The 27,374-nt window shown below is 41.9% G+C and overlaps 1 protein-coding gene across 2 annotated transcripts in view; it reads right to left on the bottom strand.

The window, feature by feature from the left end:
* The window catches only part of diaph3 (diaphanous-related formin 3), a 582,462-nt gene that overhangs the window by 173,595 nt on the left and 381,493 nt on the right, over positions 1-27,374 (bottom strand). For both annotated transcript variants that reach the window (XM_087987864.1, XM_087987865.1), the window contains one exon: positions 24,739-24,868. In XM_087987864.1, coding sequence (XP_087843990.1) covers positions 24,739-24,868 — 130 coding nt within the window. The remainder of the gene's footprint in view (positions 1-24,738; positions 24,869-27,374) is intronic.

Here is a 27,374-nt window from a genome sequence, read left to right as displayed (position 1 = left end):
CCTCTAGTTCTGAACTCCCCCACTCCAGGGAAAAGACCTTGTCTATTTACCCTCTCCATGCCCCTCATGATTTTATAAACCTCTATAAGGTCACCCCTCAGCCTCTGACACTCCAGGGAAACAGCCCCAATCTGTTCAGCCTCTCCCTATAGCTCAAATTCTCCAACCCTGGCAACATCCTTGTAATCTTTTCTGACCCTTTCAAGTTTCACAACATCTTTCTGATAGAAAGGAGATCAGAACTGCACGCAATATTCCAACAGTGGCCTAACAAATGTCCTGTACAGCTGCAACATGACCTCCCAACTCCTGTACTCAATACTCTGACCAATAAAGAAAAGCATACCAAATGCCTTCTTCGCTATCCTCTTTCAAATAGCTATGAACCTGCACTCCAAGGTCTCTTTGTTCAGCAACACTCTCTAGGACATTACCGTTAAGTGTATAAGTCCTGCTAAGATTTGCTTTCCCAAAACGCAGCAGCTCACATTTATCTGAATTAAACTTCATCTGCCACTTCTCAGCCCATTGGCCCATCTGATCAAGATTCCGTTGTAATCTGAGGTAATTTTCTTCGCTGACCACTACACCCCCAATTTTGCTGTCACCTGCAAACTTACTAATTATACCTCTTATGCTCACTTCCAAATCATTTATATAATTGATGAAAAATAGTGAACCCAGCACTGAACCTTGTGGCACTCCACTGGTCACAGGCCTCCAGTCTGAAAAGCAACCCTCCATTACCACCCTCTGTCTTCTACCTTTGAGCCAGTTTTGTATCCAAATGGTTAGTTCTCCCTGTATTCCATGAGATCTAACCTTGCTAACCAGTCTCCCGTGGGGAACCTTGTCGAACGCCTTGCTAAAGTCCATATAGATCACATTTACTGCTCTGCCCTCATCAATCCTCTTTGTTACTTCTTCAAAAAACTAAATCAAATTTGTGAGACATGATTTCCCACGCACAAAGCCATGTTGACTATCCCTAATCAGATTCTGGATCAGTGGTGCTGGAAGAGCACAGCAGTTCAGGTAGCATCCAAGGAGCTTCGAAATCGACGTTTCAGGCAAAAGCCCTTCATCAGGAATCCCTAATCAGTCCTTGACTTTCCAAACACCTGTAAATCCTGTCCCTCAGGATTCCTTCCAATAATTTGCCCACCACCAACGTCAGACCCACTGGTCTATAGTTCCCTGGCTTATCCTTACCACCATGTCTACATATACGTTTGTATACAAGAATGTATGTGTGTGCATGTGCCAGTGTGTGGGTGTGTATTTGTCTGGATATTTGCTGGGACCATGCCTCTACTGTGATGCTTCCCTGGGTATGAAGCAATTTATGAACTGCACGTAGAGCAAAATGCTACCTCATGGGGCCATCTACGTACCTAGCTTGTGTCACACATCATCTATTTCCCTGTCCCCCAAAATTGTGATGAGTATAGGTGATCTGAATACAGGAAATGGCTCATTCAAACTGACTTGAAATTATTGACTTCATTTTATTTGGATTTATGTTTTAAAACTGTGAAATAACTCCCCAAAGGCCGGTATCCCATCACTAAGTCACCCTTTATTTATGATTTGGAGATGCCGGTGTTGGACTAGGGTATACAAAGTTAAAAATCACACAACACCAGGTTATAATCCAACAGGTTTAATTGGAAGCACACCAGCTTTCGGAGCGACGTTCCTTCATCGGGTGATTGTGGAGGGCTCGATCGTAACACAGAATTTATAGCAAAAAATTTGCAGTGTGATGTAACTGAAATTATACATTGAAAAATTGATTGTCTGTTAAGGCTTTCATCTGTTAGAATACAGTGATAGTTTCACTTCTTTCATGTGTAAATCACAAAACCCTTTTTTTAAAAGTTGCATTCACGGGTTAGCTGTTAACAATGGTGATAGCTAGACAATATGTTGAAGGTGTTGGCCCCCTGTGTTCTCTGTCTATGACCTGATGTTTAGATTGATTCTAATCTAAAAAGTGAGATAACAGAGTTTTACATAAATTCATGCAGTTTTTGAGCTCAGAGTTCTACATGAAGTTCTACAGAGTTCTACAGGTTTTGCTCAAAAACTGCATACATTCATGTAGAACTCTGTGTTACGATCGAGCCCTCCACAATCACCTGATGAAGGAGCGTCGCTCCGAAAGCTAGTGTGCTTCCAATTAAGCCTGTTGGACTATAACCTGGTGTTGTGTGATTTTTAACTTTGTACACCCTTTATTTACACTTGCATATTATTTGACACTGTTTCAGCTCTCTCAGAGCCAACTCCTCGAGTGAACAGAACCTCTGACACTCCTGTTTATATCTGCCATCCAGGACTCCCTGACTGGATCAGTTAACAGCCCCAATCAGGGAACTTATATTCTGAGTTTCACCTGGCTGACCTCAGTCCAATCATTACATCACCCCCCCACCCCCCCTTCTCTAAATCCTGGGATGTAGGAGAACCCATGGGTTCTGACAGCCTTGCCTGATGTTCTGAAGTACTGAGTATGTTTTGCTCCTGCCATGTTTACAAGGATACAGCTTTCATGTGGTCCACTTGCTTGTTCCGGTAGCTTCTCCTGAGGCATTTTTGCAGCAGATCCAATTCCTCTGACTCTGCCTTGGATACTGGTGGCATGCACCGGATCACAGCCCATCTCTTGTGCCTGTAGTGTCTCAGCCAGAATTCATCTTCGTCTTCAAGTAATAGTGAAATCGAGGCTGTGACATTGTCCATCTCTATCTCATCTTCAGATGGTTCTTCAATGCTCGGCAAAGGGGAAGAACCCAAGGGTTCTGACAGCCTTACCGATGTTCTGAGGGGCTGGGTATGTTTTGCTCCTGTCCCGTTTACAAGGTTGGCAGTTTTCATGTGGTCCACGTGCCTCTCCTACCCGACCTTTGTTTGTCACAGGACCTGACCTCGGGCTGACTATGCCTCATACCCATACAGGGCCATTCCCGTGGTTTTGACACCAAACTTCATTCCCTGAAGTAAACTGTCTCTGTCACTTGGAGGAGTCTTCTGCCTGATATTGGTGTTCCATTAGAACTGGGTGACCATTTAACCAGATGTTCATTTTCATTGGTCCTGATTTGATGTTGCTAAGCAAGTTAACTGTTCCAATGCCATGTGCAGGCGTACTTTCCAGGGTGTGCATTCTCCTGGATACTGTCTATGAGTTCTATTACTCAATTCAGGCCTAGTGGGACTCTTGCTGTCTTGAGTCCACATACCAGCAGCAACCACAGCAGCTGGCCCAGACCTTGGCAAAAATTGCAACCGTTTAGCTGAGGATTGGCCTTGTTTTGGGGTTTTGCTGAAGGCCAACCTAGCGTCCCTCTGTTCAGGATATGTTCTGAGTGAGACTATGCAATTACCTTCATTCAAGTGGTGTTCCCCAAGCACAGTTGGCCTGGTGAAGGTGACCACTTCCGTCAGAATACCCTATAACATAGGCTGTGCTTGCTGCATTTTCTAATGACAAAGCTAGTTGCTGTGCCTGTTTGAAGTCCAAATGGGTTTTTCCTGACAATCAATAGTGGTCATCATAGAGTCTTAATTCCAGACTTTTTTTTATTGGATTCAAATTCCACCATTTGCCATGTTAGGAATCAAACCAAGGTCCACTGAACAATACTTGGGTCTCTGACTACTAGCCTAGTGGTAATAGCGCTAGGCCATCAGCTCCCCATTGTAAGGCTGTTGCTGGGTAAAAACAGTAGAGCAAATTTGATTCTTTTCTGATGTTGAGAATGAAATATTTTCAATTTTTGTTTTATCTAGTATCATACAGTTCTTATTTTTTCTTGTTTAATAAACATCTTTTTTTGTGTTAAAGATGCAGTGGTGGCTTATACTGAACATGTTCAGTAACTGACTTTCACGGTTATAAAAAGAAACAAAGTCAGGATCTATTAAGTTCTGAAGAAGGGACAGTGGACCCAAAGCGCTAACTCTGTTTTCTCTCTACAAATGCTGTCAGATCTGCTGAATTTTTCCAGCAATTCCTGTTTTTGTTTCTGATTTCCAACCTTCACAGTTTATTGAGTTTTCAGGTTTAGAATCCATACAGTGTGGAAACAGGCTATTCGGCCTAACAAGTGCACACTGACGCTCCGAAAAGTAACCCACCCGGGCCAATTCACCTATTATTCTACATTTGCCCTGATTAATGCACCTGACATACACACACCTAAACACTCTGGGCAATTTAACATGGCCAATTCACCTAACCTTTGGATTGTTGGAGGAAAATGGAGCACCCAGAGGAAACCCACACAGACTCAAGGAGAATGTGCATCCTCCACACAGACAGTCGCCCAAGGTGGGAATCAAACCCAGGTCCCTGGCACTGTGAGGCAGCAGTGTTTAGCGCTAAGCCACTGTGCTGCACAGTTTCATTCTAGAGTCTGACTTGTCCAGTATTAACATCAGCTGGTATCATAATAATGTTTTTTTGGGTCTGGTAGAAGTTTTATATTGGAATCCTTTCGGGTTAGGGTTTGGATCTTTGTTTTTTTCTGTATATAAAAATGATATGGACCTTAGTGTACAGAGCACAATTTCAAAATTTATAAATGTTACAAAATTTGGAAGCATTGTAAAATACTTGAAGCATAGTGTAGAACTTCCGTAGGACATAGATAAGTTGTGGAATGGCAGATAGCAGATGAAATTCCATGTAGAGAAGGCTGCGGTGGGAGGAATATGCACAAATAATATTAAACCAAGGCTACAAACACTAAATGGGGTTCGGGAGTAGAAGCATCTGGGTGTAAATGTCTAAAAGTCATTAAAGGTGGCAGGATATCTTGAGACAGCAATTAATAAGGCTTAATGTATCCAAGGCTTTATCATAGAGGGTATAGAGTACAAAAGCAAAGAAGTTATTTTGAACATTTATAAGACATTAGCTGGAGTTTTGTGCCCAGCATTGAAAGAAGTGCAGAAGCAGTTTAAGAAAATTCCAGGAATGATGAATTTTAGTTATGAAGACCATTTGGAGAATTTGGGACTTTCCTTGGGCAACACTGTCAAAGCCATGAGAGATCTAGACAGAGTAGATGGGGAGAAAATGTTGCCACTTGTGAAAAGACTGAGAATGTGAGAATGTAGATTTGAAGTAATTAGTGAAAAAACCCAAAATGATAAGAGGAAATACGTTTTCATGCATTATGCAATTACAGGTTAGAATGCGCAGCCAGAGAGAGGACTGAAGGCCGATCCTAACAGGGCATTCAAAAGAGAATTAGACAGTTGTTAGAAAGGGAACATTGTGCAACAGTATGGAAGGCAGGAGAATGGCACTAAATGAGTTGTTCAATTTTTAAAGCCAGTGCAGACATAATGGGCTGAATGGCTTCCTCTGCGCTGTAGCAATTGCGTGTTTCTGTTATTTGTTTATTCATATGATCAGTAAGCGAAAATGCAAATCATTCCATACATCAATCTGATTGAAAGAATAAAATTTGGCCTGATTCATTTGGCATAGCTGTTTGCAATTGTTTAATAAAACATGAATGTGTATTTCAGAAGCTAGAATGTACGTCAGTTAAGTGCTTTGTCTGTATTTGTAATTACAATACACATATAGTTAGATAACATGAGCATGTGTTCATGAGCAGCAGGAAGGGTAGATTTGGTGGACAGAATAACAGAATAGCAATTGACTTAGCAATGCGAATTAAAGTGAATTAATTAAATTATAAATTTAAATTTAAATTAAATTGTAAATCAAGTAAATTAAATAAAACTGCAAACAAAAATATTCATTCATTCCTCCAGAATACCCGAAACCAAGAGAAAAGCAATATTGTATCTTATTTAGTTGCATTTGTAAAAGAATGTACTTTCTTTAGCAATACTATATGTAGTCAACTTTTAGATGAACTCAAAGTGATGGATTTTGGCAGATTTTTATTCAGTTGTGATTTTGCCTGGAGTGTTTCCTGCAGCAATAGGATATTACTGAAAACCCAGCACGCATTCTCTGGACAGTCAGTTTAAATTAGTCAAATGATATCTTTATTGCAAGTGAAAGGGTTATAATTGCAATGTAAGTTTGTTTTTCCTATCACGTAGGCTTATACATACAGGATTCAAGTAGGTCTAAAGCTCCCATTAACATTACTGTGAAATGATGGAGGAGATTTTATAGGCTTGCTTGTCAATTTCATGTGCTATTGCATTCAGGTTGTTCAATCAGTAAGATCAGGAGATGGAAAATTGAACCAAGGTTGAAATGAAACTGCAAAATTCAGGGGTGAGAAAGAGACTTTCGTCCAGAAAGATGGCAGAGCAATGCTATACAGTTGGGGACAGGGTGTATTGTACAGTGAGAGCAAGGGAAGACATTGGATGTTTCTTAGGTCTCAGAGAGGAGTTTGAGAGTTAAGGAAGAGGCTGTACTTTTGGGCATATTTACATTAATGAGGGGGAGAAAGAGAGATGAGGAAGGAGATCAGGCAGCAGGTTGGAAAGACAGTAGATAGATTAGGGAAAAGTGGGATATGGTGAGGAAATAGGGAAGAATAAGGAAATGTGCTTGTTAGGAAAGGAAAGGTTGGGGATGAAGTGTCAGAGAACAAGGGATATATATGAAAGGGACATGAATGATAATGTTCAAATGATGCAGGTAAGGGGATAGCAGAGGCGCGTGGTTTTAGGGGACAGAGGGGGAAAAAGGAGTCAGCGTGGGAGAAATAAGTCAGGAGGGGGATCAAGGTTCAAGTGAAGTCAAGAGATGGGAATCACAGTCAGTGCAGCACAAAAAAGAGGAAGTGACGGGAGGAGAAATGTGGTTTAGAAGAGAATGTGATAGCCAAAAATAAGAATTGAACTGAGAAAGCATGAATAAAATGGAGATGGGTGGTTATTAAACCTAAAGGGACCTTGCATGGAATCGGTATAGAAAAACATACTAGTTAAAATAATTCAAGAAAGCTGGAAAAATTGGTGTAGCTGAAATAAATAACAATGTAGAGTTAGTAAATTGAAAGGGTAATTACCAAAGTCTCCATTAAACTGTGTGGATATGTGACTGCACAGCAGCCTGAAAGTTACTCTGTCCTGTGATGTATGCACTGAACAGCAAATATGTTTAAAGGGACTGCACATGGAAAGAAACAAGCTACACATAGAAATTAAGTTTTAAAGGTCAATAGTGGCCATTATGCAATTATAATCTGAATTCATGAAAAACATGAACTTCAGCCAACAAAATCAAAGATCAGTACAATATCATGCTGCGTTGGGCAAAATTACTTAAGCACAAGGCCATTGGGCACTGGATTTGCAGGGATGGGGTCAGAGAAACAACAACTGGCTTTCCCTTTTGACTAGATTATTGAAGGTGGTGCCATTCACCAACAGGGCTACAGTCATGTTACAACTGCGAAGTGGGCATAATTCTGAACAACAGCAACTAAGTAGTAAGGGAGAAGAGCTCAGTGGCTAGGCTATGTTTAACAAATATTGGGGCAGAAAGTAGATGAAGCAGCAGAGATATGCTGTTAAACACTATGAAGCATCAAAAAGAGAAGTAACACATTCATCCAAGTCTACCTGCTCGCCAAACAATGGAAGCAGCACATAATAGAGCTAAACAATACCAAAACCAACAGATCAAACCTAATAAGCTCTACAGCCCTGTCCCATTTAGTCATGAATGGCAGTGCACAAATGTGAGGTGCGAACAGCTTTTTCACAATGCACTATTTGGGAGTGTGGTGGAGGCAGTTTCAATTGAGGCATTAAAGACAACATTGAATGATTATTTACATAGAAAGAATGTTCAGTAGAGAAGAGAATGGCACAAAGTTGAAATGCTCAGAGACCCAATGTATTCAAATGGGCCTCACTCTGCATCATAACAATTCCATGATTCACTGAGAATTAAATGACTACTGGAAGGGATGAGTCCAGCAATATTCCCAGTCTCTGAGGTCCAGCACATCAGTGTAAAACACAAAGTTGGTGCACTTGTAACCATTTTCAGCCAGAAATGCTGAATGGATAATCCATCTCTGTATTCTCAGCAGCATCACAGATGCCAGTCTACAGCTAATTCGATTCATTCGATAAGATATCAAGAAATGGCTGAAGGCACTGGATGCTGCAAAGGCAATGGGCCAGGACACATTGCAGTAATAGCACTGAAGACTTGATTTGATTTGATTCACTATTGTGATGTCTACTGAGGCACAGCGAAAAGTGTCATCTTACATGCCGATTATACTATACAAGTCCATCAGGGTAATAGTACAGAGTGCAGGACACAGTGTTATAGCTGCCAAGAAGATGAAGTGGGAGATCAATATCAACATTAAAGAGGTCCATTCGAAAGCCTGATAATAGACTTTGTCCACCAGGACTAGCTGTATACCTGACCAAGCAGTTTCAGTACTGTTACAAAATGCACTTCTACTGGACAATGTGCAAAGATGTCCCACTTACATTCAGTACACAACAAAGCAGGGCAAATCCAACTTTGCAAAACTGCTGCCCAATCAATCTATTCTTAAACATCAATAAATTGATAAAATGAGCAAGTGCGACACCAGGTATGTGCAGTCAATGGGAATTCGGGGAAAAACTTTCCATGGGTTAGAATTCTACCTAGTACAAAGGACACTGTTGTGGCTTTTTAATGTCAATCATTTCAGTCCCAGGACTTCACTGCAGAAGATCCTTCGGCTGGTTTTTGAATCTCAAACATCAATAATCTTCCATCCATTGTGAAGTTATAATGGGAATGTTTCTTCATGAATGCAGTGTTCAGCACATTTTGTAACTCCTCAAATTCTGAGTAGGCTGTGATCATATGTAGCAAGACATGGATAACAATGAAGCTTGACCTCATCAGTGGAATTTGGTTCCAAAAATGCCAAACAACCATATCAATCAAAAGAGAACCTAACCACACTTCTTAGTATTTGGTGGCATTACCATCAATGAATTTCACACTAGAATTACAGTTGACCAGAACTGAACTGGACAACCACACAAAGGCAGGTCAAAGACTAAGAGTTTTGAGGTGATTAATTCACCTTCTGACTCTCCCAAATCTGAACCATCCATTCACAAAGTACAAGTCAGGAGTGTGATGGAATGTTCTCCATTTTCCTGGATGAATGGAGCCTCAAAATCATCACCCAGAACAAAGCAGCCTGTTTCTTTGGCTCCCCATCCACCAATTTCAACATTCACCTTTTCCACCACTAATGTATGTGGAAGCAGTGTGTACCATCTACAACCGCACAACAGTAAATCACTAAGGCTTCTCATAAACCCATGACCTCTGCCACATAAAAGTTCAAGATCAGCAAATGCATGGCAGTACTAGCACCAAGAAGTTCCCCTCCAAATCACATTTGGAACCATATTACTGTCCTTCACTGTGATTGGTTAAGAAGCCTGAAACTCTCTTCCTTACACCCCTGTGAGAGTACATGAATCACGTTGATCGTGCTGGTTCAAGAATATGGCTCACCCATATATCCTCCTGAGCAATTGCGGTTGGGAGCAATAAATGTTAGCCTTGCCAGTGGCACCTCCATATTATTAAAGAATTCAAACAACACTGGGTCAAACACAAGAATACAGGTTTCTGCACAGAGCTCAATGGACTTAAAATTGCCAAGATATATAACACTTTCTGGCAAAGTATTGTTGAAGGGCAAATTTATGAACAATATTAAGTACAACAATTAGAACTAAAATGACACTTTAGTCCAGTTGATTGATGGTAATGTAACATTACAATGCATGACCATGCACTCAGCACCAATACCATTGAACAATGAAGATACCTACTGGTTATTTAACATAGTAGAATATTGCACATTCAAATAAATAAAAAGGGAAAATACTAATAGCATGGAACCATATTACATCAGATTTGTATCTCTTTCGTGCACTCACAAGAACTTCCAGTGGGAAGGGGCGTTTCTAGATGTGATACTATTCCTGTTGAAGAGCTTTTGCCCGAAACGTCGATTCTCCTGATCCTCAGATGCTGCCTGACCTGCTGTGCTTTTCCAGATCGCAACTCTGATCTCCAGCATCTGCAGTCCTCACTTTCCCTTTGTGACACTATTCTACATCCTTCATAACCCAGTCAGCTTAACAATAATGGGAAGAACACTATCGAACTCCTGTAGTTCCAGGATTTTGAGACAGAAGTATTAGAGGAACAGTGACATACTTCTAAAGCAGTGGCTCAGAGGGGAACTTGCAGCTGGTCTATTCATATGTATCTGCTGTCCTTGTTTTTCCAGGTGGAAGTGATTATAGGTTTGGAAGGTGCTGTCTAACCATTGTTGGTGAATTTCTGCAGTGCATCTTGTAGACAGCACACACTGCTGCTACTGCTGGAGGTAGAGGGAATGAATGTCTTTGGATATGGTGCCAATTAAGTGGGCTGGTTTGTCCAGAGTGGTGTTAAGCTTCTTGAGTGCTGTTGGTGTTGAACTCATCCAGGTAAGTGGGGAATATTCCATCACATTCCTGACTTGTACCTTGTATGAGCTGTACAGGCTCTGAGGAGTCAGGAGATGAATTACTCACTGCAGGATTCCTAGCCTCTGACCTGGTCTTGTCACCACAGTGATAATATGGCTAGTCCAGTTCAATTTCTGGTCATAGTGGGGTTTCAGCAGTGGTAATACCATTGAATGTCATGGGGCAAGGGTTAAATCATCTCTTGGTGGAGATGGTCATGGTCTTGCATTTGTGTAGCACAAATGCTTCTGCCTATTTGTCAGTCTAAGGCTGTACATTAGGTAAAAATAATGACTGCAGATGCTGGAAACCAGATTCTGGATTAGTGGTGCTGGAAGAGCACAGAAGTTCAGGCAGCATCCGAGGAGCAGTAAAATCGACGTTTCGGGCAAAAGCCCTTCATCAGGAATAACTTTTATTCCTGATGAAGGGCTTTTGCCCGAAACGTCGATTTTACTGCTCCTCGGATGCTGCCTGAACTTCTGTGCTCTTCCAGCACCACTAATCCAGAATAAGGCTGTACATTATCTAAGTCTTCCTACATTTGGACATGGGCTGGTTCAGTGTCTGAGGAGTTGTGAATGGTGCTGAACAATGTGCAATCATCAGCAAAAATCCCCACTTCTGACCTTAGGATGGAGTGTAGGTAATTAAAGAAAGGGGTGAAGATGTTTGAGTCAGTTACAGCATCAATTGCCACTTTTTAAAGATTAGTTTGTAGTATATGTATGTCACTGTTAAGACTTTGCAAAGATTATGAGGAGGCATCATCTCAAACTGCTGCAGTTTGTGAAGTGAAGGAATGTGAAGTCTTGCGTTTCAAGATTTTAATACAATGGAGAAGTAATGGTGAAATAGTTCGTGATTTCTAGAGGATTCCACAGGTGGTAGTGCTCCAAAGCACATTTATTTTTATCTTTATTCCACCATAGGATATATGGATTGCATCAGCATTTATTGCAGTCCTGAATCACCATAGAGCCGATGGTTCTAAGCCTCCATCTTATACTGCTGCAGTTCATATGGCATAGGTACACCCAGAGTACTTAAAGGAAGCAAACTCTAGGTTTTGTCACAACACAATGAAGGAACAATGACTTACAAGTCAAAATGATGTGTCATTTGAATGGGCACCAACAATTGGTGTGTCTGGAGCCTTTGTCCTTCTGCACTGTTTCTTGGAAATGGGACATGATGTTGCAAAGGTGTGCTGGTGATGTATGGAATATCAATCAACTGGACTGTCCTGGATTGTGCTGAGTTTCATAAATAGTGTTAGAGTTGCACTCATCGAGGCAAATGCATTTATCTCAGTGGAGAAATTTGTTGGCAGAATGTCTCGCCTCTAATTTGATTCTGGTTTTATGTTTTAGGCCCAGTTAAGATTCTGCAGAGATGAGAGGAGCCAAACTCAAAAAGTTCTGATTATTTTTGTGAAAAAAGAATTATGTATACATTATGGTGCCAAACATACGGTCAGTTGAGGGAGGTTGTGGGAAGTTGGGGGGCAGGGTGCGGGGAAAGAAGAGAAGTGGAGAAGAGGGAGGGGAGGAAGAGAGAGGACAAAAGAGGTGGGAAGAAAGAGGGCAGAAGGAAGAGGGTGGTGAAAAGGACAAGTTGACAGACATCAGAGAGGATAGAGAAAGACAGAAGGGAGTAGAAACCCCACATCTTGGTGTGTAGGCTGCCTTAACTTCTCCTCTTCAACCCATTATTGTTCCACTTGTCACAGATTTTGCCTCTGGAGGAGCTGCAAGGTCAGGGAAGTCAGAATCTGTCATTAGAGAAACAGTTCTGTTTCTCCCAAGTTTATAATAACAGAATTTTTCAAGGTCTTTGCACTATCCATAAATCACAAGAGAGGAATGTGATTAATCCTGGAAGATTTGCTTGGAAGAATGCACCTCTAACAACCTCATCCAGGACACCAATTGCTTGATCAATACTCCATCCACCACCTGAAATTCAGAGTATCCTCTATTTTAGGAAAGCCAGAACAGGCATTTAAGATAGTGGATTTCTAAGACGTGAGAGTCAGTAAACTCACATTCTGGAAACTTTCCATCTTTGTTTCTGGTCAATGTGAATGCAGCATGTTTATGGAAGAGGATTCACCAACAATAATGTTATTGCAATGGGCAGATTACTTCATTTCCCAGCACTTAAGTGATAATAACATTCATGCCAGATGTTAGTCTATTACTGAATTCTCTTCTAGCCTTGCCACAAGTGGACATAGACTGCTGTATTATCTGGGGAATTGGGAATTACTTTAAATATTGTAAAATCAGTTGCAAACATCCCCACTCCTAACATTCTCATGAAAGGAAATTCTCACTGATGAAGCAGCTACAAAGATGGTTGGACACATGATACTGTTTGGATAATCTCCAGTGATGTCCTGGGGCGAAATGACTGGCTTCTGATGTCCACAAACGTTGTCCATTCACCTATGCACAACTTTGGTGTGAACCTTTAGGACTGAGATGATGAGAAACATCTTCACCCAGAGAGTGGTGATCCTGTAAAATACACTGTCACAGAAAGGGCTGAGGCCAAAACAATGTATTTTCAAGAAAGAGGTAGATATAGCTCTTATTGCTAAAGGGATCAAAGGATAAGGGGGCATTGGCGAGATTAGGGTATTGAGCTTGATGATCAGCCACGATCATATTGATTGGTGGAGCAGGTTCAAAGGGTCGAATGGCCTTCTCCTGCCCCTATCTTCTACATTTCTATCTTTAATATTCCCATTGATTCTAATTTTATTCTGGTTCTCTGATGTCACGACATGGACGGATATACGAGTTAGAAAAGGGAATAGGTCATTCAATAAGATCACAATTGATCTGATTGTAACCACAAATCCATAATCCCACTCTACCCCAAGAACCTTTCAGCCCTTCGCTGAAAAAGATTCAAATGACCTCCACGACCTCCTTGAATAATAAAATATTCAAGCACTCTACTTCCACCACCATTTCAGGAAGATTTATGACCCTCTGAGACAAAGCTTTTTGCCTCAACTCCATTTTAAGTGGGCGACTCCTGATTTGTAAATAGTGACTCCTAATTCTATCTTTCCACATGCACCTTTTCAAAAGTCCTTGTGATCTTACATGTTTCAGTTACATCACTTCTTACTCTTCTGAACTTCTGTGCATACAAGCCTGGTTGTCAAAACGTTTCTCATAAGGCAACTCTTTTAGTCCACTTATTACTGTGGTAAACCTTCTCTGAACAACTTTTATTGTATTTACACCCTTCCTTTAAGAAGGTGCCAATTTGTGCACAGTACTCCAGATACAGTCTCGCTAGTGCTCTGTACAACTGAAACATAACCATCCCACTTTTGCATTCAATTGACCTCACGATAAATGATTACATTCTATCAGCTTCATTAATTACTTGCTGATAACCAAAAGGTGACTGATGAAATAGCAATTGGGTGGATTGCCTATGTCCGATTTTGTGAAAAGGACAGACATGTGCAATTTTTCACACTGTCGGGTGAATGCCAGTTTTATAGCTGTACTGGGAACAGCATGGCTAGTGTGCAACAAATTACTGTGCAAGTCTTTAGCACGTTGGCTAACATGTTGTGAGGGCCAGTCGCCTTCAATTTCTTCCTATCATGTGAAATGAATTACACTGACTGAAGGACATCTGTGATGGTGGAAAACACGTGAGAAGGCTAAGGTGAATTATCTATTTGCCAATTGTAGCTGAAGCTAGTTGCAAATGGTTTAGCACTAGATCTTTGGAGAAATGTATTAATGCTCTGGAATCATTGAGGACAGAAATTGGGCCAGCCCCCAGGCCTTGCTTCCCATTAATTGTTCACTTGTTCATTAGGAAGTCCTGTGGCAGTGACAGCATCTTTGCATACTGGTCAGAAAGTACAGGTTCCAGCCACAGCTCAGGATTAGATGTCCATAGAAATGTGTAGTAATGCAGCCAAACAGGTTGTCAATCTCTAAATCTTTGTTATATCTGGCAGACGGCAAGAGCAACAGTATTCCTATTTAGTCAGAATCAATGGTAAATGTGGCATAACAGTCTCCTAACATGAAGACACCTCATGTATAGGTTCCTACCTGCAGCAAACATTATTCCCACAAGGGCCCACAAGAAAGATAGAAGTGTCCACCACCATTTACAACTAAATGTGGCAGACAGAAGAGCTTTAATCTGATCCATTCATAATGGGAACACATAAATTCTCAATAGCATACTGTGTTTAGCATTCATGTGGGCATTAGATGTGAGAAATCAGTTTCTCCCGATGAAAGCAGTTAGTTTAAAACTGTTAAGACAAAGGTTATCTAAATGTAAGGAAGTTAATTTGAAATTGCTGGATTTGAATTGCTGAGATGGAACCCTGATGAAGTTATTTGGAACTGATAAAGTCACGGTTCAGTTGTCTGACTATTCAAGATTGAGGCTATCAACCTCTCAAGACCGGGAATTGAAATAAACAGTTAATCTAAATTTAGAGTAGAGAAGGGATTCTCTTTGGTGTTCGAATGCTGAAAAGAGATGCTAATGGGGAAAATGGGCTGGAATTTTACTGCGCATTTCAAAAACTTTAAAATTGTATTATATGTAAATAGTTTGGATAATTCTATTTGAACTTCACTTCTTTTGTGAAATAAACTTCTATTTTATTACTAAAATCCATTTTACAGGATTATACGCACATGTACCTGTGAAAGACCAACTTATTATATGAAAACACAACAAAATATAGTCTGTTAAGCCAGATATCAGTCAGGGAGCTCACTTGTCCAGTTGTAACGTTAGCTAGGATCATAATACGAGAAATTCAAGTGTAATGGTGACAAACAAGAAACTTTAGTTCAGATCAAAATCATGTTTGCCATGATTTTGTTGAAAGACAGACTCGACAGGGTACACTTTGCTGGCTTTACGTATGTCATTTCTGGATCTTCAGCTGGTTTGCTTTATTCTTATTCAACAATTTGGAACTGTTTGATACAACTGAGTATGTTCGAGGCCATTTCAGAAACCAGTTCAAAGCCAACTGTATTCAATCAAATTACTGTTTTACCATTATGACATCTAGCATTACCACACTACTACCACCTTTATCTTCTACACTGTCTCTAACTTGTCAGACTACTTGTTAGCCGTCTCGTACCAGAGGAAGTACTCCCTCCAAATATTGGCAAATTTGAAGCCATTGTCTTCAGTTCATACTGAACAACAAACTCCATTCTCCAGTCATTAACTTGATCCTTCTCCCTGTTCAGAACCTTGGCAGCATTTGACCCTGAGGTAAGTTTCAGACTGAATATCTAGGCCATCTTTAGGATTGCCTAATTCAATTTTTGTATACTGCCATTGTCGCAACTCATATCCTATTCAAACTCCCACACGTATCTTTTCTAGTTCTGGATTTCCCTGTTACAATTCATTCTTAGTCAGCCTCCCCCAATCTAATATCCAGCGGCTTAGGATCATCGAAAACTCTGCTGCTTGCTTGGTAACTCCCACGAAGTACTATTCATCCATGAACTGAGGCTTTGCTGATCCACATCTGCACTCTATTTAAGTGGCACCTTAATTTTAAAATCCTCCAACAGTCTCACCTCCATTGTCATGACCATAGGTCCGCGTGTGTGGCTACTAAGGATAGCTGGTCATGTCGTTTCGTGGCTGGTTGGTGTTCATGGATGCGGATCGTTAGCTGTCTTCCTGTTTGTCCTATGTAGTGTTCTGACAGTCCTTGCTTGGGATTTTGTACACAAGCCAGGGACACAGCCAGACAGAACGGATTCAGGATGATCCAGCTAATGATTGCAGACGCACACAACAGACTACACAAATACAGACAAGAAATTGCACGCCAAAAATCGTTAATTTCAAAACCACCAATGAGGAATGGACTCGGACCATAGAACAGGCCGTCACCATAGTACAGAACAGCACCACAAGCCGCAAAAAAAAAAGCACTAAAAGAAAAAAATGGCCAAACTAACACACAACAGAGAGGACACAACAACACACTCGTGGGTTAGAAACCTCTCCCACAGACAGCTCACAGATACGGAAAGAACAATACTGGCCAAGGGACTCAACTACAACCACAGGGACACCAAGACAGCAGACTTCCTAGCAGCACTAGAATGCATGCACAGGAACAATGGACTGACAGAAGAGACACAACAAACAGTGAGACAAAGTATCATACCCCTGATAACAAGGAAAAGACAATAGACAATAGACAATAGGTGCAGGAGTAGGCCATTCAGCCCTTCGAGCCTGCACCACCATTCAATATAATCATGGCTGATCATTCCTAATCAGGATCCTGTTCCTGCCTTGTCTCCATAACCCTTGATTCCACTATCTTTGAGAGCTCTATCCAACTCCTTCTTTAATGAATCCAGAGAGTGGGCCTCCACTGCCCTCTGGGGCAGAGCATTCCACACAGCCACCACTCTCTGGGTGAAGACGTTTCTCCTGAGCTCTGTCCTAAATGGTCTACCCCGTATTTTTAAGCTGTGTCCTCTGGTTCGGCACTCAACCATCAGTGGAAATATGTTTCCTACTGCCAGAGTGTCCAATCCTTTCATAATCTTATACGTCTCAATCAGATCCCCTCTCAATCTTCGAAACTCAAGGGTATAAAAGCCCAGTCGCTTCAGTCTTTCAGTGTAAGGTAATCCTGCCATTCCAGGAATTGACCTCGTGAACCTACGCTGCACTCCCTCAATAGCCAGAATGTCTTTTCTCAAATTTGGAGACCAGAACTGCACACAGTACTCCAGGTGTGGTCTCACCAGGGCCCTGTACAGCTGCAGAAGCACCTCTTTGCTTCTATACTCAATTCCTCTTGTTATGAAGGCCAGCATGCTATTAGCCTTCTTCACTACCTGCTGTACCTGCATGCTTGCCTTCATTGACTGGTGTACAAGAACACCCAGATCTCTCTGTACTGCCCCTTTACATAAATTGATTCCATTGAGGTAGTAGTCTGCCTTCCTGTTCTTGCTACCAAAGTGGATAACCATACATTTATCCACATTAAACTGCATCTGCCATGCATCTGCCCACTGACCTAACTTGTCCAGGTCACCCTGTAATCTCCTAACATCCTCATCACTTTTCACCCTGCCACCCAGCTTTGCATCATCAGCAAATTTGCTAATGTTATTGCTGATACCATCTTCTATATCATTAACATATATTGTAAAAAGCTGTGATCCCAGCACGGATCCCTGCTGTACCCCACCGGTCACTGCCTGCCATTCTGAAATGGAGCCGTTTATCACTACCCTTTGTTTCCTATTAGCCAACCAATTTTCAATCCAATCTAGTACTTTGCCCCCAATACCATGCACCCTAATTTTACTCACTAACCTCTTGTGTGGGACTTTATCAAAAGTTTTCTGAAAGTCCAGGTACACTACATCTACTGGATTTCCCTCGTCTAACTTCATAGTTACATCCTCAAAAAATTCCAGAAGATTAGTCAAGCATGATTTCCCCTTCATAAATCCATGCTGACTCTGCCCTATCCTGTTACTACTATCCAGATGTGCAGTAATTTCATCCTTTATAATAGATTCCAGCATCTTTCCCACCACTGAGGTCAGACTAACTGGTCTATAATTACCTGCTTTCTCTCGCCCACCTCTCTTAAAAAGTGGTATAACATTAGCCACCCTCCAATCCTCAGGAACCGACCCGAATCTATTGAACTCTGGAAAATAATCACCAACACATCTACGATTTCCCGAGCCACCTCCTTCAGTACCCTGGGATGCAGAGCATCAGGCCCCTGAGACTTATCAACCTTCAGACCTAACAGCCTCTCCAACACCAAATCCTGGCAAATATAAATTCCCTTAAGTTCAGGTCCTTCAGCCACTGTTACCTCAGGGAGATTGCTTGTGTCTTCCCAAGTGAACACAGATCTGAAGTACCCATTTAATTCCTCTGCCATTTCTTTGTTCCTAGTAATATATTCCCCTGTTTCTGTCTTCAAGGGCCCAATTTTTGTCCTAACCATTTTTTTGCCTTGCACATACCTAAAAAAGCTTTTACTATCCTCCTTAATATTCTTGGCCAGCTTACCTTCGTACCTCATTTTTCCTCTGCGTATTTCCTTCTTAGTAATCCTCTGTTGCTCTTTAAAAGCTTCCCAGTCCTCAGTTTTCCCACTTATCTTAGCTATGTTATACTTTTTCTCTTTTAACTTTATATGTTTCTTTACTTCCCTCGTCAGCCACGGCCGCCCATGCCTCCTCCTGGGATCTTTCTTCCTTTTAGGAATGAACTGATCCTGCAGCTTCTGCATTATACCCAGAAATATCCGCCAGTGTTCCTCCACGGTCATCCCTGCTAAGGTATTGCACCATTGAACTTTGGCCAGCTCCTCCCTCATAGCTCCATAGTTCCCTTTATTCAACAGAAGTACTGTCACTTCCGACTGTACCCTCTCCCTCTCAAATTGCAGATTGAAGCTTATTGTATTATGGTCACTACTTCCCAATGGCTCCTTCACTTCGAGGTCTCTGACCAATTCTGGTTCGTTACACAATACCAGATCCAGAATTGCCTTCTCCCTGGTCGGCTCCAGCACCAGCTGCTCTAAGAATCCATCTCGGAGGCACTCCACAAAGTCTTTTTCTTGTGGCCCAATACCATCCTGATTCTCCCAGTCTACCTGCATGTTAAAATCCCCCATAACAACTGTAGTGACATCTTTGCGACAGGCCAATTTCAGCTCCTGATTTAATTTACATCCGACATCCAGACTACTGTTTGGGGGCCTGTAGATGACTCCCAAGAGGGTCTTTTTACCCCTGGTATTTCGAAGCTCTATCCACACTGACTCTACATCTCCTGACTCTAGGTCCCCGCGCAAGGGACTGAATATCGTCCCTTACCAACAAGGCCACCCCACCCCCTCTGCCCATCAGTCTGTCCTTACGATAACACGTGTATCCTTGAATATTCATTTCCCAGGCCCTGTCCACTTGAAGCCACGTTTCAGTTATCCCCACAATATCGTATCTGCCAATTTCCAAAAGAGCCTCAAGCTCATCCATCTTATGTCTAATGCTTCGTGCATTCATGTATAGTATTGTTAATTTGTTACTGCTCTCACCCTTCCCATCAAACCTTATTTCACTCAACCTTACAGCATGATGCCTTTCTGAGTTTTCTGCCTCATTAATACAGTTGTCTTTCTTGACTTCTCTTGTTCTAACTTTCCCTTCAATTTCCTTTTTAAACATCCAGCTTGTCCCCTCCCCCCTGCTACTTAGTTTAAATGTAGCGGTGTTGCAGTAGAAAACCTGCCTGCCAGAATACTGGTCCCTAACCTATTAAGGTGCAAGCCGTCTCTCTTGTAGAATTTATGTTTACCACAAAATATACCCCAGTGATCCAAGAACTTAAATCCTTGCTTCCTGCACTAGTTCCCCAACCACACGTTCAAGTCCATTATCTCCCCGTTTCTGGCCACACTAGCCCAAGGAACTGGAAGCAAACCGGAGATAACCACCTTGGACGTCCTGCTTTTTAGCCTTCTTCCTAGTTCTCCGAAGTCTCGCTGTAGTATGTTCCTCCTCTTCTTCCCGACATCATTTGTGCCGACATGTACCACCACCTCTGGCTCTTCACCCTCATCCTTGAGGATTTCCTGCACTCTGTCCGTGATGTCTTTCACTCTAGCACCAGGAAAGCAACACACCATCCTTAAATCCCGTCTGCTGCCACAAAAACCCCGGTCAGTTCCTCTCACGATGGAGTCCCCTATTACCACGGCTCTGTGTGATGTCCGACTCTTCCGCTCTGCCTCTGCGGCAACTTTTGATTGACAAACTTGGCCGCCTTGCGAACTGGCAGTGTCATCAGTCTCTGCTTCCAAAAGTTTCAACTTGTTCCTGACAGGTACTTCTCCCGGGGTCTCTTGCACCTGTCTCCTCTCTGCCTTCCTCATCATTTGCTCTCTTCTGCTCTCTTCTGGCATGATTGGTGTAATAACATCGCTGAAGGTCTTGTCCAGAAAGATCTCGTTTTCTCGGATGAGCCTAAGGTCTTCGAGTTCTTTCGTCAGCGCTGCAATATGCTCGGTCAATTGCTGAATGTGCACACTTTCCACACATATACGAGCCAGACACACCAGAGTCATTGACCTCCCACATCAAGCACGTAGCGCACTGAACCAGCTGGGCAGTCATGTCTTCACCCTCTTCAACTGTGGTGTAATCACTTCACTCAACCTCCTTGTCAAAGAGTCCTGAGCTGAAGCCTCACTTTTCGATCTAAACTTCCTTAGACCCTCTTTGTGGCACGTCTGTTGACTCTTAATTAAGGTTAGAGGAGGAGGGAGGGAGGGAGACCCTACTTAGTTGGACCTGGGGTTTAGAACACAACCACTCTAATAGTAATCACTTACCTTCCCGACCGGCTTTGCGCTCCGTCTGAACTTCCGCCCAGCTCCCGCCGCTCTCTGTTGCGAAACAGCTAACCTCAACACCAAGGAGAGGGAAGCACTAAAAGCACTAAGAAACAATAGAACATAATCATACTACCAGCAGACAAAGGCAGTATGACGGTCATCCTGGACAAAGCAGAGTACATCCAAAAAGTGCAACAACTACTTGCAGATACCAACACCTACCAAAAGAGGGAGTTTGACCCCACCCCACAGCTCACCAATAGGATAAACAACACACTGAGGAACCTTTAAAAAAAACGGACAGATAACCAGGTTTGACCTACAGAGAATGAAACCTGAAAGCAACAACACCCCCAGATTCTATGGACTACCTAAAGTGCACAAACCAGACATCCCACTCAGACCCATAGTATCACTACCCCAGGGACACCATCACACAAACTGGCTAAAGAACTCCAGCAGAAACTGAAACACCTGATCAGCGGATCCAGACACTCTATACAGTAAACACAGAAATTCTTGGAGGTAAAACGAGGTACTCTATGCTACTTTCTCCCCCTCCCCACCCCCACCCTCCTCTAGCTTATCTCTTCACGCTTCAGGCTCACTGCCTTTATTCCTGATGAAGGGCTTTTGCCCGAAACATCGATTTCGAAGCTCCTTGGATGCTGCCTGAACTGCTGTGCTCTTCCAGCACCACTAATCCAGAAACAGGAATTCTTGAACATCATCAGAAATATACACATAGACAAGGAAGAAACTATGGTCTCATTTGATGTAACGGCACTGTTCACCTCTATCGACAAAACCCTAGCCAGAGAAACAATAGCCAACCTGCTGGACATACAGAACAGACAACAAGACGGGGAACCTATCAACAAAGACTGCATACTCAAACTACTGGACCTGTGCCTCACAACACACTTCACATTCAACAACCAAATATATGAACAAATCAATGGCACCCTCATGGGCTCACCCATCTCTGGACTCATAGCAGAAGCGGTAATGCAAAGGTTAGAGCAAAGTCTTACCGCAAATTCAACCCAAACGCTGGGTCAGATATGTAGATGATGCCTTTGTAATCATTAAAAACACAGAAATAGAGAAAACACACCGGATCATCAACGCCACACTCACAGGAATCCGATTCACTAGAGACCAAGAAAAGGACAACCAACTCCCATTCCTAGACGTGATGGTACAGAGAACACCGAACGGAGAATTCACCACAAAGGTATACAGGAAAGCCACACACACAGACCAAGTCCTGAACTACAAAAGCAACCACCCCAACAGACACAAAAGAAGTTGCATCAAGACACTGTTCAAAAGGGCCACAACACACTGCAGTACACCAGAACTGCAAAAAGAGGAAGAAGAACACCTATACAATGTATTCGCCAAAAACGGATACCCCCGCAATTTCATCAACAGATGCCTAAGGGAAAGACAACGGAATGAGGACATGCCACAACCCAAAGGACTAGCCACACTACCATACATCAAAAACATTTCTGAACTGACAGCCAGACTACTGCGACCACTAGGACTCATAACAGCACACCACCAACAGCCACTCTCAGACAACAACTCACCAGAACGAAGGACCCGATACCCAGCATGAGCAAAACCAACATAGTGTACAAAATCCCCATGCAAGGACTGCACAAAACACGACATAGGACAAACAAGAAGACAGCTAACGATCCGCATTCATGAACACCAACTAGCCACGAAACGACATGACCAGCTATCCTTAGTAGCCACACACTCAGATGACAAGCAACATGAGTTCGACTGGGACAACACTACTATTATAGGACAAGCCAAACAGAGAACAGCTAGGGAATTCCTAGAGACATGGCAGTCATCCACTGATTCAATCAACAAGCACATCGACCTGGACCCAATATACCGGCCACTGCAGCGGACAGCTGGAAATGACAACCGGAAGCGGCAGATACAAATCACTATAAATGCTGGAGGAAACATCACAGAAGCGCTTCACAGGAGGCTCCCAAGCACTGAGGATGTCACCTAGACAGGGGACAAAACGTCTGCAACACAAATTTCCAGCTCGGCGAACAGAACCACAACAACAAGCACCCGAGCTACAAATCTTCTCCCAAACTTTGAACACCAATGTCAATGGTACCAGTAATCACTACAATGGCTGCAACTTCCAAATATCCACTTCTCATGAACAATACAGAGACTGATCCACAAAGCTATCTTTGATATTCACCGCTCATTTCTAGTTGGATTGTATATGTAGTGTTCGTGTTTTTCTTATGTGGTGACAAATAAACTTTCCCCTTCTGTTAATTGAGGAAGGACCTGCTAAATTGGCTACTTTTAAACCATAAGTTAATTTGGTCTGGGAGAAAGATATCCAGAATGGAAGTTTTTTTTTAAAATTAACCTTATCACAACCAACCCAAAGAGTGGGTGAAGAAGGGAAAGGGAACCAGTTCATTCCTCCTCACTTGGGAACATAGTGGTATCCTGTCTGGAAGCGAAATGTACTCAATTTAGATTTATTTAATATTGTCACTTGTACGACAGTGGTAAGCGGATAATGTCGGCACGTTCCAGCATCATCTTGGATTACAGAATAAATTACTGAACAACTTGTATAAATGGCAAAATACTGAATAAATTAATATTTAATTGATATTAATAAAACTGAAACAGCTTCAAAAGTTAATCTCTCCCTCTCCACAGCCTTCACTCTCTCTACTCCTTCAGGCGCTATCGTCCAACATCGTTCCTGGATCTGGGAAATCTGCTCCTTTTCTACTGTTACCAGCACTATCACTTCCATGTCCACTGCCTCCGAGCTGGAGACGCTCTCACTGTGTGGATTCTGCACCTCCTACTCCGACAGGATCCTGGCTCCAAACCGACTGACGGGATCCTGGCTCAGAACCGACCAACAGGATCCTGGCTCCTAACCGACTGACAGGATCCTGGCTCCGAGCCAACTGATGGGATCCTGGCTCCGAACCGATCGACAGGATCCGGGCTCCAAAACAACCAATGGGATCCTGGTTTGTATTCTGACGCTGCCACCCAAGATGGAGTGCGGATGGAGACACATAGGGCCCCATCATCCTGCAGGAGGACATCAGGAGGAGGCCCCAGAGCAACCAAAACAAAGGAAAGGTTGGAAAGACAACGATGGAGCACTGCATGAGCCATGAGCGGTTGTGCTCTGGAGACAGACGCTGCTGACTCAATTGCCGCCATCTTGCATTGTTAACTGCTGGGGAACCTCACCTGGGGTCTAGTTGTAATACTTCGTATGTGAGTAATCTTCTCCAATCTAAATCTTTTGAGATGTCTGTGTTTCCTAAATTCCAAGCTTTTCACTGTCCCGAATTTAATTGTTTCTCTATTGATGACAGTTTCCCAACTCTCTTTTGATGTCTTTTGGGATTTTTTCTTATGTTGAAGGTCCTACATAAATTTCTTCTGGTTTTATGAATAACATCACATTTTGTTCTTTTCCCGCTTTCGTTTATTACTGTATTAAATCTCTAACCTTTCATAGTTCTGATAAAAGGCTAACATCTCTCCATAGATATTGTCAGGCCTGAGAATTTTAGCATTTTCTATCTTCATTACCTGCTTCTGACGTTGATGTAACTCCATGTGTAAACAACAATTTATACACCAAATTGCTGTTGCCCATATATTCTGGTCATCACTTCATTTGAAATTAATGTTCCATCATTTTGATAATATTCTTTAATTGTTCTTGCAACATAAAAAGTAGTTATTACCTTTACTTGCTTTGTCCACATTTTGCAGATCATCTGGAAACTTCAAAAGATCTGGATATTTCTCCTCACAAATTTGTGCCAAGAAATGTAAAAATGTGGTTTTTTGATCTGCTGATTTGATATCCTTCAACTGTGGAATATAAGAAAAACTAATTTTAAAATACTTAACTCGTGATATTTTGGTTCTCTTTAATTAATCATTTCAACAAAGTAACATTTTCATTTTTAGCTTGTTTTCACTGTGCATATTTAAGTAAGGCAATATAATGACATATGAGCTCCTGATTAATTCTTAGGCCTTGATTTTAAATTTGAATGGCCATTAGTTTTTCTATCAGCTTCAGATTTTCCATTTAGCTATCAGAACCACTCTCATGTGCTCTGGGTTTTATGAAATCAACAATTAGGGAAATGAGTTTATGGGTTACATTTGTGCTGTTCCTTCAGTTTTACAGATCATGCATCATTTACAACAAACAATAACTTAATCGTGATAATACACAATATAATATTGTCTTCGTAATTGTGTTTCTCATGTACATCAAGATCAGGACTAAAAATTTGCAAAGATTATTTGTAGAAAAAGGTGAATTGATAAGTTTTTTAAATTAGTTCATGGGATGGACATGTCAGAGCTAGGCCAATGGTTATTGCCTATTACTACCTGCACAGGGGGCACTTAATAGTCAACCATATTACTATGGGTTTGGAGTTACAATAGGCCAGACCAGGTAAGGATGGCAGATTTTCTTTCCTAAAGAACTTTCGTGAACCACGGCTACATGGTCACAATTAGGGAGTCTTTTATTCCAGATATTTCCAAAGTTTAAATTCCACAATGGTTACATGGTCACTATTAGGGAGTCTTTTATTCTAGATATTTGTTGAGTTTAAATTCTACCATCTATCATAGTGGGAAGCAAAACTATGTCCCCAGAACATTAGTCTGGGGTTTTGGATTCCTAGTTCAGTGACATTGCAATGTGTTACTCCCCGTTATGTTTTAATTTTATGGCCCCAACACATATGACAGAAGACTAGCTTTATTCAAGCATATAGTTCATCCAGTTATTCTATACATCCACTATAGCCAGTTCAAGAATTTTACAAACCTTTTCATATGCAATGTAAAGACAAAGGAAGATATACGTTTACATATACACAGCACATCCAAAAACATTTCCCAGTCAATTAAGTACTTCTGAATTGTTTTGCTTTGGAATATAAGTACAGTAACAGAGGGGCAGTGTGCATAACATTCGTTTGTAGGCAGGAAGGCTTTTCCAATATATTCATGTGGTGGTCAGCTAATTCAATATACATCCATGAGGAGCATTGTGAACAATGGAGGGTGCCGTGCTGGATAATGGCCTTGGGCACAGTGCACTGTTAACGTGAAAATGTAAAACTGAATGCAGCCTCCAGGACAAAAGGAACAATGTAATGAAGCAAAATATGCACACCCATGAGGGAAGCCTACGCTCACTCAACAGAGGACAACAACCCATAGTTGTGTCAAGATAAGGTGATGAATCATTCAGCCTCAAAACTGGTGGTGATGTGCTTGTCATAGGCCTTTCAGCACCATTGTACCATTGTTCTGGCGTCTGTCATTGCATCCGCACCATTCCTTCCCAATTTGCTCATATCATTTTTCCTACCACTTATCAGAGGAGATATGTAAACATTACAAATAGCATAATGAGGTGGCTTGAGCTTCTCCATCATTCATTAACAACACGGCGCTTTCCTGGCAACCATCTATGCTTTTGATTCTCCTTATTCAAGGATCAATCGGATCCCTCACTCTTCACTTCTGTGAATACCTCCCTTCTATGCAAAGTAGAGGTGGTGGAGGGTGATGCACACCAGAATAATCTTAAAAATTTCAAGTTACCATCACGCTTATTCTGGAGACTATTGAAATAATTTGCCTGAGCAGTCCAGGGAATTAACTCTCAGCTCTAGCTGTCTGAAATGATCAAATGCTAAAGCATTTGCAACCATCTGCAGCTAGAACTGTCAACTGACTGATTCATTTCAGCCTCTTCCAGAGGTTCCCAGCTTCATGGATGGCAATTTGACTCACTTCATGTTATGTCAAGGGGTGGATGAAAACACTAGGTACCATAAAGCCAAAAAATCCCAACAACATTCCAGCGATACTAGTGAAAACATGTGCACCACTATTGACAGCAAACCTCACCACAATATCCAGGATAAATTTAATGCAATCAATTACCGCTCCATCAGTCTACTCTCGATAATCAGCAGGAACCTTTGAAGGTGGAATCAAGCAGTACTTGTTCAGCAATAACCAACTCAATTATCTCAATTTGGATTCTGTCAGGGCAACTCAACTTCTGACCCTGTTACAAGCTTGGTACAAATCTGGACAAGAAAGTTGAATTCCAAAGATGAGATGAGGTTAAAAGCCTCGAGATCAAGGCAACATCTGGAAGAGAAAGGCATCAAGGAGTCTTACCAAAACTGAAATCAATTAGGAATGATGGGAAACCTTTCCAGTAGTTGCAGTCATATTGAGCACAAAGGAAAATACCTGTCAGAGGTCAATCATCTCTGACCCAATACATCACTGCAATAACTCATCTGGGTAGCACCCAAATGGGTGGCAT

This window comes from Chiloscyllium plagiosum, unplaced genomic scaffold (assembly GCF_037043375.1).
Source record: "Chiloscyllium plagiosum isolate Xiang-an unplaced genomic scaffold, Cpla_swu_hap1 HiC_scaffold_6, whole genome shotgun sequence".
Taxonomy (NCBI): domain Eukaryota; kingdom Metazoa; phylum Chordata; class Chondrichthyes; order Orectolobiformes; family Hemiscylliidae; genus Chiloscyllium; species Chiloscyllium plagiosum.
This window is presented reverse-complemented; position numbering and strand designations above follow the sequence as displayed.